The sequence below is a fragment of the Pyxicephalus adspersus genome, chromosome 10, assembly GCF_032062135.1.
Source record: "Pyxicephalus adspersus chromosome 10, UCB_Pads_2.0, whole genome shotgun sequence".
Classification (NCBI taxonomy): Eukaryota; Metazoa; Chordata; class Amphibia; order Anura; family Pyxicephalidae; genus Pyxicephalus; species Pyxicephalus adspersus.
In genome coordinates, this window is record NC_092867.1 from 1,359,174 (window position 1) to 1,372,199 (window position 13,026).

The 13,026-nt window shown below is 42.7% G+C and overlaps 1 protein-coding gene across 3 annotated transcripts in view; it reads right to left on the bottom strand.

Annotated features, from left to right (window-relative positions):
- Positions 1–2,311: 2,311 nt before the first annotated feature.
- LOC140340151 (uncharacterized) overlaps positions 2,312–13,026 on the bottom strand; it is a 33,637-nt gene continuing 22,922 nt past the window's right edge. For 2 of the 3 annotated variants that reach the window (XM_072425209.1, XM_072425210.1), the window contains exons 8-15: positions 12,546–12,675; positions 11,229–11,303; positions 10,449–10,538; positions 9,921–10,075; positions 8,881–9,063; positions 4,624–4,691; positions 3,131–3,235; positions 2,312–2,759 (exon numbers count right to left, since the gene is read on the bottom strand). In XM_072425209.1, coding sequence (XP_072281310.1) covers positions 2,602–2,759; positions 3,131–3,235; positions 4,624–4,691; positions 8,881–9,063; positions 9,921–10,075; positions 10,449–10,538; positions 11,229–11,303; positions 12,546–12,675 — 964 coding nt within the window. In that variant the 3' untranslated portion in view covers positions 2,312–2,601. Of the gene's footprint in view, positions 2,760–3,130; positions 3,236–4,623; positions 4,692–8,880; positions 9,064–9,920; positions 10,076–10,448; positions 10,539–11,228; positions 11,304–12,545; positions 12,676–13,026 lie in introns of those variants that run through there. The other variant, XR_011922603.1, reaches the window with a different exon arrangement.

Sequence of the window (13,026 nt, forward strand, 5' to 3'; positions counted from 1 at the left end):
AAGAGGGACAGGGGTTGCATTTTCATGGGACATTGTCTTTTTGCAATGCATGGGGAAGATGCCAGTGTCTTTTTAAATCAGAACTCCAGACAAATGGTGAAAAGAATTATTTGCAGCTGTGTGCATACAAACCATTTCCTTTCTAAAAAAAAATTCTGGTGTAGAGAGATGTTCAATTGTCTCTGGAGACTAATGCAAGAAAGTAGGAAAGTGTTTGGAATTATTTGATGACTAAAGCAGATATGTTTAAAACCCAACTCAATATCAGATCATAAGATCTGGCTGCAATTACTCTAATGCACTGCAGTACCTCATGTTTACCACTAGATGTCCTCAGTCTTCCAGGTTGAATGGGGCCCAGGGACAGTGTAAAGGAGCTCAGGTGCTTCTGAGATGATCTCACCTGTACAGGTACTGAGATCACACACCTCCCCAGGCTGATGCTTGATCCAGAATTTACTGAATCACCTCACCACGTCTGCATGCTTTTTGTATTGTATTTCAACCACATGATTAAATATTTGGCTATTTGCAGTGACAACAGGATTAGCTATTAAAATGACCAAGGAATGTGGATACAAACACGAAAGAAAATACCTTGGCTGGGATAGGACTGCACAACATTTCCTCCCAGCCAGCAGATGTTTATATAGCACTATTGGATGACAATGTGAACAGACTTATGGACTTGTGTAAGTGAACATAGTTGCTGTTGTAATATTTAAAAGCATGCACAGGAACTCTAAATGCAGCAAATGTCCGTACTGAATGATGTACATCTACAGGTCCATTGTTGCAGGGAACGGCACCGGCAATTGTGCACCAGACAGCAAGTAGTTTTTCAAAAGCAGCTATATAGAGCAGTGAATCCTTCTGGACTTGGTGGCTCAATGGCTGGTCCAGGTTTGTACATTGGCCAGGATTAGAGGCACTCAGAACAGTAAAATTGGTATTTTTTAATGCTATACCTGTCATTGACAAGGGCTCAGCTGAGCAGATTATGACAGCCGTTCTCCTTTAATAATGTATTATACCTGTCAATGACGGCGATCATATTCCAGCCACTGGATTGGCTACTCATCATTGGCAGGTATAGTACGGCTCAGCCAAATAACTGATGGCTGGCTATGATAGTCCTGTGGCCTATTATGGTATTGTTGGATCAGAACTTGCTCAAATTCTAGGTCCTGATCTATGGTCATATTAGCTCCTATTTGAGCCAGAATTACTAGTTTTGGGTTTTCTCCCGGGACTCTCCTCACATTCTAGAACATTCTGGTAAGTGGACTGGCATCCCACAAAACCATTTCTCCCGATGGTAACTGATCTGCCCCACCAATGCCATGCAACTCCTGGGTGTCTGTATGCAGATTCAGCTTTATGAGCTCCAGAATCCCTGGATTTTGGGTTTTAAGCTTTTACCATCTTCAGCAATTTACCCCCCCCACTAAGACGGAGAAGGTGGTGATGTGATGACGGGGACAGAGCTCCTCCTTGCACCAGCGCACTGAATGAAGGGCGTTGTAGCACGTTGCATTCATAATGGAGTCCTTGGTGCACGGAATGATAGCATCACTGCAATGCACATTACAATGCGTTGGGTTACCATTCATTGCTAAGTGGCATTTCAAACACAAGACATTGTATTGTACATTCAAAAGTAAAGCTTGCACCACTTTTCTGTGTGATTTGGTGTGTTGGGTACCCACTGAATAAATTAGGTTGCCAAATGCATTGTGCACAGCCCCCACATTAGCGATCCTATACAGCTCTCCATGGCTGGCACCTTGGCAGCCACTAAGGCTGAAGTTACCTGCCATGAGGAATTGGCATCCGCACTGCAACCTCACCATCAGTCTGAACACGCCAGCTTCATTTACCTGTGAAATCTGAGAACCTTTCGGGGCCAGTAAGAGGTTCTGCTTGGTTGGGGTGGTTGTATATAACAAACACTGAAAGAAACCCACAGCAGCATTTTCTCCAGGAAAGGTAAACATTTCAGCCCCTTTCTCCACATTTATACATTTTGGTATGATTTCCACATTTCCAGACAAATATTTTTTGGTTGTAGTCAATGTAACTTCCTCAACAAGAGGTGGGGCAATCTTTCCAATGGGGAGACCAAAAAAAATGAACAAGAGCTGAGGAATGTATGTGCCTCCAATGGAGAATTTGCTCACTTCCTGTCTCAGTGACCACACAATGATAGAAACTTCCCTGGTGGTGGACAATAGAATGGACAGAGACCATTCCCAATTCCAAAAACGTGGAGTACTACACACACACACACACACACACACACAAAAGCCGAAATGTTTGACATTTTATTAAAAATATAAATACATCTATTTCTGTGAGAAAGAGAAAAAAAATCGCCAGCGTTTAAATCATTTTTTTTACAGCTTGAAAGAAACATTTACATGGTGTCCCCAGGACCGTTCTGAACGATTCCTGATATTGCACCCACTTATAATAGTTACCCAAAGGGGGGGGAGCCTGTACTACAGAGAGCCGATTAACCAATAGGAAAATGAGGAGGTCAGGCTGCAGGAAGCGGGTTGGGTAGATTAGGCAGCAGGCACCGCAGGGGAGGGGCCAAGGTCACTTTGCACTAGTAGGATGAAGCTTGGCACGGGCATTCTGCAGTCGTTGCTCCTCTTGCAGGTTGCGTAGACAGGCGTTACGGCTGATAGGCTGGACGTGGCACTGCGGGAACCAGCCGGACTGCAAATCGGAGAGACGAATTCCACATAACCAACCTGGAGTATAGAATCAAAGCATTAGCCGGGTGCATAGCCTGACATTCTGCAAAATTCAGATTGCCAGATCTCTCGCAAGTTCAGCATTGAAGGTTACTGCACTTTACAAGACACCGGTCCCCCATGTAACCCATGTAGATTTATCACGGGGTGCTGGACCACCCAGGTTATCCTATGATAGTCCATCTTCAATAAATCATAAACCATTGGGAAAACAAATTCAGCCAGTTACATTGGGACAATTTCTTCCAAAAAAGAGAAATCAGACACCTGGCATCCTCAGTATTAATTCCCGCACACAAGAGACCAGGAAGGTGCAAAGTTTTATTATTGGGACCCCAAACCCTGTGAATGTGAGTCGTGTCTCTTACCCTCATCGCTGTTCTGTGTCACCACCAGGATGTCGGCTTTCTCCAGCGACAGTTCATCATTTTCCCGCGCTTTGTATGACTTCAAGCATTGCACTTGTGTCAGACCTGATAAGATAAACAGTAAAGAAATCATAATATAATCTCTCAACATTAACGAAAAAGTCTGATTTTATTAAAAATTGATTATACACAGAAGACACCCCAATATTTCATAGGACCACCTTCAGCTTTGATTACAGCGCACATACACCGTCATTTCCATTATCATTTACAATGTCACAACATTTATTTCCATACAGAGTTCCCCCAGATTTTGTATTGATGATCATAACACTGCCCCCACAGGCACCCCAGATCATAACACTGCCCCCACAGGCACCCCAGATCATAACACTGCCCCCACAGGCACCCCAGATCATAACACTGCCTCCCACAGGTACCACAGATCATAATAATACCCCCACAGACACCCCAATTCATAACAGTGCCCCTATTGCCACCCCAGAACATAACACTGCCCCCACAGGCACCCTAGATAATAGCACTGCCCCCACAGGCACCCTAGATAATAGCACTGCCCCCACAGGCACCCCAGAATAAAAACACTGCCCTAACAGGCATCTTAGATCATAAAACTGCGCCCTACAGTCACCCCAGATCATAACACTGCCCCCTACAGTCACCCCAGATCATAACACTACCCCCTACAGTCACCCCAGATCATAAAACTGCCCCCCACAGGCACCTCAGATCATAACACTCCCCCCATTGCCACCCCAGACCATAACCCTGCCTCCACGGGCACACCAGATTATGACCTGTCCAAATAGGCTTGGAGACTTTTTTTTGTCCTGACAGTATATTTATATCCAGACAACCTTTTGCAATGAATGTGTTGTCCCTAGAAATATCCTCAGAGTTTTTACATTGGACATTCCATTGGTAATATATCCACACCCAGAGACTGTTGGTTAGGCGAGGATGGAGTAGCAGCGCTCTGCATATGTCCTCTGCTCTTCTCTTTTTAGCAGGTTCCCTGACACACGATATAACACACATGAGATGGTGTTTAACCCCATTGTAGAGGAGGTTCTAATTTTCTCTTTACTATAGCCCTGATGAAGTGAGTTTTGAGCCCCTGAAACATGTTGAACTTGCTTTTAAAAACTTTTACTCTGGAAAATTACCAGCAGAGTGGTGCTAATATGCTTTACCATTGTATTCTTCCAATGACAACCTTAGAAAAGTCCTAGAAGATCCATGCTTTCTTTTTTCTATGACTAATTATTCATGACTTTATTATAGCCAAAATCGAGCACTCCTCACCAATAATCTCAGGTTAAAGCCAGGCAGATGACACATTCCTTGTTACATTAAAGAAATACAGCAGCGTCCCTTTCTCAGCTCTAATTTTTTAGAAAAGCCAAACAAGAAATCTGATTGGTGGTTAATGGCCCCGAAACGGCTAATTAGCTATAAAATTGGTGGCTTACCATCCCTTAGGAAGTCGATTTGCTCACTATTTGTTGATAGAGCGTAGATCCATCTCAGCTTCTGACTCCTGCAAAGACACATTGATGACATATATTATATATATATTTCTTTATTCTATGTGGATGGAGATTTACTGTACATTGTGGTTTTATACAAGGAATATAATCAATTATTATTAATTATCACCTAAACTGCACCTGGCATCAAATATATATTACCTGTCACATGCAAGCTCTGTAATGAATAACAATGGAAACAGGAGACCCATATACCTGGGTCTGATAGAAGAATGGGGTATGTAGGTTGTTACCAAAGACAAAACTTACATGAAAATATCAGTAAACATATTTATTAGGAACTTCTTATATTAATATTGTAGAAACTCTCTGTATTAGTACATCAGCAAGTATCAGGAGTCCATGCAAAAAGGATATCACAAATGTTGCATTCTTTCTGAAGTTGCTACTATTTCCCTACATATTTTGCAAAAAAGCTTCGTCAGGGGATGTAGGAGGTTTAGATTTCTAACCCACTTGGATAAACCTGAAGAAGGTTGGATTTCCTCTCTAAGAGATTTGTTTGTGTGTTCCTCTATTCACAGGGCAGTCGGTGGAGTGAAGCTTTGGATTCCCAGAGCCCCAAGCCTGGGTCTAGCCAACACCATGGAGTATTGGGCCAGGTTAAGAGCAATGTCAAAATGACGAATTGTCCATACCCCAGGATGTGTAGGGTGTTTGGGGAGTCTTCAACAGATTCCTCCCTATAAAGCTTATGTTGAGTGTGCAGGGTGCTTAAGGGTTCAGTGACCAAGTGGCTCCCAAGGTGGCAGCCATGATGGTCCGTGCTGGATCGCTCAATCCCAAAGCAGATCCGAACCTACCCATGTGCCTTCATTGTAGCACTTCCTCAGCTAGACAGTCAGAGTTCAGATTTCACCAGTGGTATGACCTTCACTTTGCTTTCAATGATACCTCATTTTGTGGAATAAGGATTAAGGGGAAATCTGCCCAATGGGGACACAAGCAATTTATACCATAGTATGGATGGACACATCAATGTTCAAGAGGAGAGAACAGAGTAACACAAGGTAAATTAAGGGTGTGTGTCTGCGGCTTGACCCATTATTCTATTAGACATATTAATTCCTTACCAATGATGAAATGCCTGATGCAGTAAACCTGAACATACTATTGCTCCCCATGGTCTCCCACAATGTGGTTCCGGGTGCCAATCACTGGCCACAAAGAAAATCCCAGCAGGGGTTGGGGGTGCGAGGGGCTGATGATTACTATTGATTATCAGAGAGTCAATGTTTGCATAGATCAGGGTGGTAAATGGGAAGTTATAGCACCAGGGGGTATCTGCTATGCTGCGGGCTGGGCCTATGGAGTTTTTTATTTCTCATGACAGGTGTGCTTTACAGTTATTATCCTCATTGTGCAGTAACAAGCTGGGGGAGGGAGAAGATCTATGAACATTCCTGCAACAGAGAAAAATCAGGTCACACACAATAACAAATGCAAATATCTGAGCAGGTAAAACAGCTCCCTTATATGCATTTCATTTGTGTATATAGTGGTTTGAAGTTCAGCTTTAAAAATGTTTTTGAAGTGGGTGATAATTTGTTGGAAACTGGATACCCATGAAATATTAATGCCGCGCTGCTAGGCTGCAGGTAAGCTCGGGGCAATTTGACTTGACTGCCCCAGCAACAGGCAATAGGTGTGGAGCTGTAACACAAGATGTGTCTCATTGTAAACAGTTGACCTGGCAGCAGTAAAGGGCTCAATATTTCCTCCCTTGGAGAAGAATTCCAGGGCTTGTGGTGTTACCTTACTGTTCCATGTTTACAATAACAGAGCATTATGGGAAAGAATTCACACGGTGGCACCCATGACGGTTCAGCGGCTTTATCCTGCTGCAGGATCACCATTAGTAATAAGTAAATAATAGTTAAAACCCATTCCTGTTTCCCCATACCTACTGTAAACCACATTCATTGAAAAACAGAAAATAATAAAGTTTCGTACAAAACCAACCAACTGGAGGATGGGAAATCTTCGGGGATCCTATACTGGGATACCTGGGATGGATTCATTCTTTATCTGGAAGCTGAAGAACCAATAATGAACTGAAGTCTCCAAATCCATTGAAAGTGAATCTGTCATCATACCAGTACCTTTCTGTAGTGTTGATATAATCTATGAGCTACACAAATATTATTACCACCTGCATAATATTGTGTAGGTCCCCGACATATTACGCCACGGCCAAGGCTTTGACTCCACAAGACCGATAAAGCTGTCTTGGCTCAGTGGTTAGCACTTTGGCCTTGCAACGCGAGGTCTCAGGTTCAAATCTCGGCCAAGACGATATCTGGTTCTCCCCATGTTTGAGTGTATTTCCTCCGGATACTCCAGTTTCCTCCCACATTCCAAATACATGCAGTTAGGTTGACCTTAGCCTTTATTAATGACATATGACTATGGGGGGGACATTAGATTGGGAGCTCGTTTGGAGGGACAGCAATGACTATGACATGATTATGGACTTTGTAAATTGCTGCGTAATATCTCAGCACTATATAAATATTGTGTAATATTAATAAGATAAATTTTCTTTTTCAGTGTCCAGTTTAGGGTCCCCTGGAACCATCCGTCTGATTCCATCCCAGGAGTAATGGCTATGGACTTTGTACAGCACTGTGAAATATGTCCACGCTATATAAATAGTGTATTATATTAATAATAATATTAAAAATAATAATAATAATAATAATAATAATAATATCTGGCTTAGAACTTAGCAGCAGATCCTTTAAGTCACATTGTCTCCACCGGCCCACCTTCTTCCTATAATGCCTCCTGCTGCCTTCACACAACTCACAACACACCTGGCCTTTCATAATTCCAAAAAGAAATGGTGATTCATCCAAGTCCCCTTCCAAGCCATCCCAATCCCCTTCTTCCATTACTCTATGCACAAGTGCTCAGTGAAGGTGCTTTTGACACTGGTTGGGGGTCGGAATGGCTGCAGCCCCATTCACACCATGCCTGTGTTCTGACGCGCTTCTTTATTATGGACATATTGAGTTCATGTTACGTAGAGCTTGCTGATGTAGATTTAAAGCACAACTAATGCTATGCAGGAATAAGGTCCAGTGGTCTGACATCCGTGCACAATGCTTTAATCTGGAGTGCAGGCAGCAAATTAGACCGCTGGATACCTGGATGGCTGCATGGGGAAGTGGCTTGGATTTGGTCATGTACCACCGTACTGGCTACCGGAATACATTCACACAAAGCTTCAGTTGGGCTCGATGCTAATATTTTGTATTTTGGCTCCATTTTGATTTCATTATTTTAGGTGGCACTGCAATGCTTTGGGGTTTGTGCAGCTTTGCATGTTTTATTGTGGCTCAGCTGAGAAGTCTTGAAGTCAACATTCTCACCATTATTAGTCTTTGGACATGTGACGTCCATGTAGGTATGTCATGAGGAAGGATTGTTAGACAAAAGAATTACCTTCTGGGTATCCAGACTAAAGTGTAAGATGATAGTTGAAACAGGTTTGACTGTTCACTTGTGATCTGCCTACCAAAACAAGAATGCCAGAATTGTGTTTGTATATTTCAGTTGAGGCTGGGAGTCCCCCGCCTAGCAATGCTCAATGGTAGAAGGCCAGAGGTAGGGTGGCGGTAAAGCTGGCATTAGGGTATGGCAAACTAAGCAATTACCTAGTACACCTACCCTTCCCCGGGGCCCCAGAATGTTAGGGGTACCAGGAGATGGAATGCTGTGCACTGGGGGCTTTTCATATATTGGTATCATCCAGGATCACCATCTACTTACTGAACTATGGAGAAGATGGCTCACAGATAGCACAACTATGCAGTTTTGGGCTTCAATTCCATATTTCTAACACAAATTAGCATCTTCTCACCTTGTGACTGGCTGCAAAGTTTCAATGTTGTAGCCAGGTCAGTGGGGAAGGGAGACTAGAGAAATGCCTTCTCCTGCCTGCAGAAGACTGATCACATTATCTAGACAATGTCACTAGATTGGAGCTGCAGGATGAGTTTTTAAAGACAGAGCTCTAGTGAACAAATATGGTTGTCCTGTATATTGCAACACAAATGTGTTCATGCAGCCTTGTAAAGTTACTGACAGGTTACAGTATGGCCACCATCTTTAATGACCCAATGGGCAATTCTCAAATATTTTACCTGGCATCATATAATCACGTGGCACACTTACTGGGTCTCGGTTCTGAAGATGTATTGCATTGCATGACCTTCCATATAACCTTCCCGGGCCTGGGAGGCAGCACTGTCCCTAAGGAAGACGCGGAAGATGTTCTTCTGGTTGGTGTGCAGTTTTATCTCGCAACGTTCTACACGGTATTCTGAAGCGTGGTCAAACACCACAAAGCGGCCACCCCTGGAAGATGAAACAAGGAGATTCAAGACATTCCAGATTTTCCCCTAAATAGAACAGACACTCATCAAGCATTTGATGTTGCTGCAAATATTGCTACAAATTTACACAATCAGGCAATTGTCAATGCAATGCAGGAAACACTGCAACCAGGCAATTGTCAATGCAATGCAATGCAGGAAACACTGCAACCAGGCAATTGTCAATGCAATGCAGGAAAGAATGCAACCAAGCAATTGTCAATGCAATACAGGAAAAAATTGCAACCAGGCAATTGTCAAAGCAATGCAGGAAACAATGTAACCAGGCAATTGTCAATGCCCCTTCTGGATTTCAGAGTGTGCAGGTGTTGCCCAAGCAGGGTGGTGCTGGAATCGGTGAACAGGCTGCAATATTCTTTTCAGGGCCAAAAAATCTAGACCATTGTATTGCCGATTCCAGCATTGCCCTTTATCTCAACTGGCCATGTAACCAGTGTCAGGGTATTGATAAAGTTGTCTTTGCCAAAGGCTTTCACCAGCCTCCTCATTTCAGTCTCCCAGGATCACCGTCATGTCCTATGCCTTGGCACTCGTCATGTGACCAGTAAACCAGAACTTGATGGGATTCCATTTGTACCACAAAGCCTGTGTGTTCCATCTCTTGATATTGTTAGAGATCCTTCCTCCATGCACAGCTCAGGCCAGCCAATAAAAGGGCCAAGGAAGGTGACAGTGGCGGAGTAGCAAAGGACATTCCAGCTGTTGCAGCTCTGGAGTGGGGCCCTTTGCCAGCCATGTGTGCCATGCTGTGCCAATACTCTCAGCTTATTTCTGGGTTCTGGAAAAAGAACAAAACACTCAGAAGCGGCAGAGACTCACTCTCTAAGACGAGACAGCAGGAGACAGTCACTGAAGAGGTGCAGATAGACCTGCCGGGTTGTGCCCTTCCACTTGAAGCTGATTGGGTGGAACTCAAGAGACGTCACCTCTCCGTGCTTAACGAGGCGCCGGGAAGCTGAGATAAGGGGAAAAATCTGTAAAGTAAAGATGTAACAATCTTTATAGAATATTCAGTACAACAAATCAGTGGTTTCATCTCATTATTAATAAATGCCATTGTTTAATTGCCGTTATATAACAAACCTACATATGCTTTACTGGAAACATAAAAAACTCACCTCTGCCCTATACTGCTGGAGGACTCTGCTCCTTCCTCTATAACTCTCCTCTCCTGAAATACTCTGCCTCTGCTCCTTCCTCTATAACTCTCCTCTCCTGAAATACTCTGCGGGAGGACTCTGCTCCTTCCTCTATAACTCTCCTCTCCTGAAATACTCTGCTGGAGGACTCTGCTGCGTTTTCCTCTCTGATATCAGAGTTCCCAGATATAATGGAGGAATGGCTCACCTTGCACTCAAACTGAATCTTCTGATGTAGAAGTATCAGCTCCTCAGTGTCCCTCATTTTCTGGACTCCCTCATTGCAGTCTCGGATCAGCTAAGAGACAGAAACAATGAAGAAGCGGAGGGGTTATTAATGTGTACATTGAGGTTTAGGGATGGTTCTGGGGCCCCAGTTTTATGGTATAAAGTGAAACGTGTTTACAGGAACAGTTGAGAAAGTTGTTTCCCGCACTTCAATAATGCCCAGATTTCTAATTTTCATTGAAACAAATAACAAGGATTGTAAAGTCTTATTTTTGCTTGTTTTGTTATTACTTTAAGAGTCACTGACCTGGAACCAGAATGCATCCGGAGCTCTAAACCAGTGGCTCCAAATGAGTCAGAGCAATATTATTATTACTCAGCATTTATATAGCACCAACATATTACGCAGCGCTGTACAAAGTCCATTGTCATGTGACAGGCTATCCTCAGAGGAGCTCACAATCTAATGGCCCCCCCATAGTCATATGTCATTAGTACAGTCTAAGGTCAAATTTTGGGGGAAGCCAATTAACCTAACTGCATGTTTTTGGGATGTGGGAGGAAACCGGAGTACCCAGAGCAAACTCACACAAACACGGGGAGAACCTACAAACTCCATGCAGATAGCAAACCTGGGATCCAGAACTGCCAAGGCCAGAGTGCTAACCACTGAGCCATCGTGCTGCCCATTAGCATTTCATGCAAAAAAAATATTTTTTTCAAGGAAATGTTTTTTTTGGGATTACATTGAGCTTCTTACCTTCTCAATTGCATTGTGGGCTTCAGTGGCCTTTTGTTCTTCATGAGAACCCGGTGCTGATCTCTTCAATATATTCTGTACAAATAACAAAAACAATTCAGCAGACCCAGATATAGAATCTTGAAGGTTCTGAGGTTCTGACTGTAATATAATATAATCAGTTAGTCTGCTGATTTTTGGAGATGTATACACACATATGGGTTGTATGCTCGATCCAGAAACAATCAATATTTCCCTTATTTAAAATGATTTGGGTAATATCGATTGTTCTTCAGCCTTGCAGAAATCAGTACACGTCTATTGGTACTACGATCTTTGTACCGCATTATTCAATATAAAGAACAACCTTCATCAGAAAGACAAAACATCAGTTTATATAGGTATAGGAATAAAAGAGACCCCGTAGCATTACTGCTTTTATACAATTTCGAGATTCAAACCTCGAGGAACCCAAAACCTTTTGCCTTATCCCAATAAAAGTTACCAAGCCTTGTATATATTTAGAACAGATAATTGAGGAATGAGAGAAGAATGGCTATGCATGGGGGGATAAGTTGTTGGCCAACCAGATCCCAAGGTAACATTGGTAAGCAAGGTTCTAAAATAGGGGAATGTTAAAAATGGGACAGTCACAGTCTGTAGCTGACCAGTGTTACTTTGCCATCTGGTTGGCCAATACTACATATCCCCCTGGCACCATATACATAGATCTGGATATATTGGTCTGAATACTAGAACCACTCCTTCCCTCCATACCTTTTAATCCTCAAGACTCCTACTCTTGGTGTCATCCTGGATTAAGTCTTTACCCTCCCCTGAGGAAGCAATATGGCGAAACGCGTCGGGAAGAGAGACACCTACATTTTCCTAAATCTTTCAGCGATCTTTTGGATAACCTTTGCATATTCATTAATTAGAATTATGGTTTTGATTTATACATGTTCCCTCACCAATACCCCACGCTTTGTTTGACTTGGCATGTTAACTTTATACTTTGAGTAACTATTGCAGTTGCCAAAAAAGCCGTTCTTCTCTCATTTTATACAATTACATTATAGCACTATTTAAACCATGGATAAAGTTTGGAAGGGTGAAAACTTCTGGCAGGACTTTGTAGTGATCTGGGATTTCTTCATGCTACGTTTAAAAAAAGAACGGGAAGTAAGGGGACATTGCCACCAGGTACACATCAGTAACATTCTAAGCAAAAGGAGTTCTTATGGTTACTTTGCAAAAGCAAAAAGCAACATCAAAACGTCCTATAAATGTTTTTTTCCAACATATAGAAATCCGATCGTCTAGATAGGACAACTTTACCTGTAAGAGCAATCGAAGCCGAGTGATCCTCTGGAAGGGGAGGATGAGGAATGATTTGAGGCTCAGCCTCTGGCACACAGGGTCACTCTCAAGCTTGGCTAAAACATGCTGGAACTTCGGGTTGTTATTCCTGATAGAAAGACAAAAAATATTATAAGCCACACAAATAGAATGAGCAACATGAAGAGAAGGAACGGGGTGTAGAGTGGGTCAAAATATCACTTCTGAAAATAAAAAAACCTTCATAAAGCAATTCAGTGACCACAAGACTAGGAGGAATAATTTGATGTTACTACAGTTTGTATCTGCTTATTCTGTTATAATTCTGTTATCTTGCTGTGGATTGGATGCTAGATTGAGCTTTCAATTCTTATCTCCTGGCTTCTTGACTAATGTGACCCCGTTGTGAGAAAAGAATGGAGCTATCATTGCTGACCTGTTTTAAAATAATATTAGTTCACTGGATATCATTGCTTTTGGA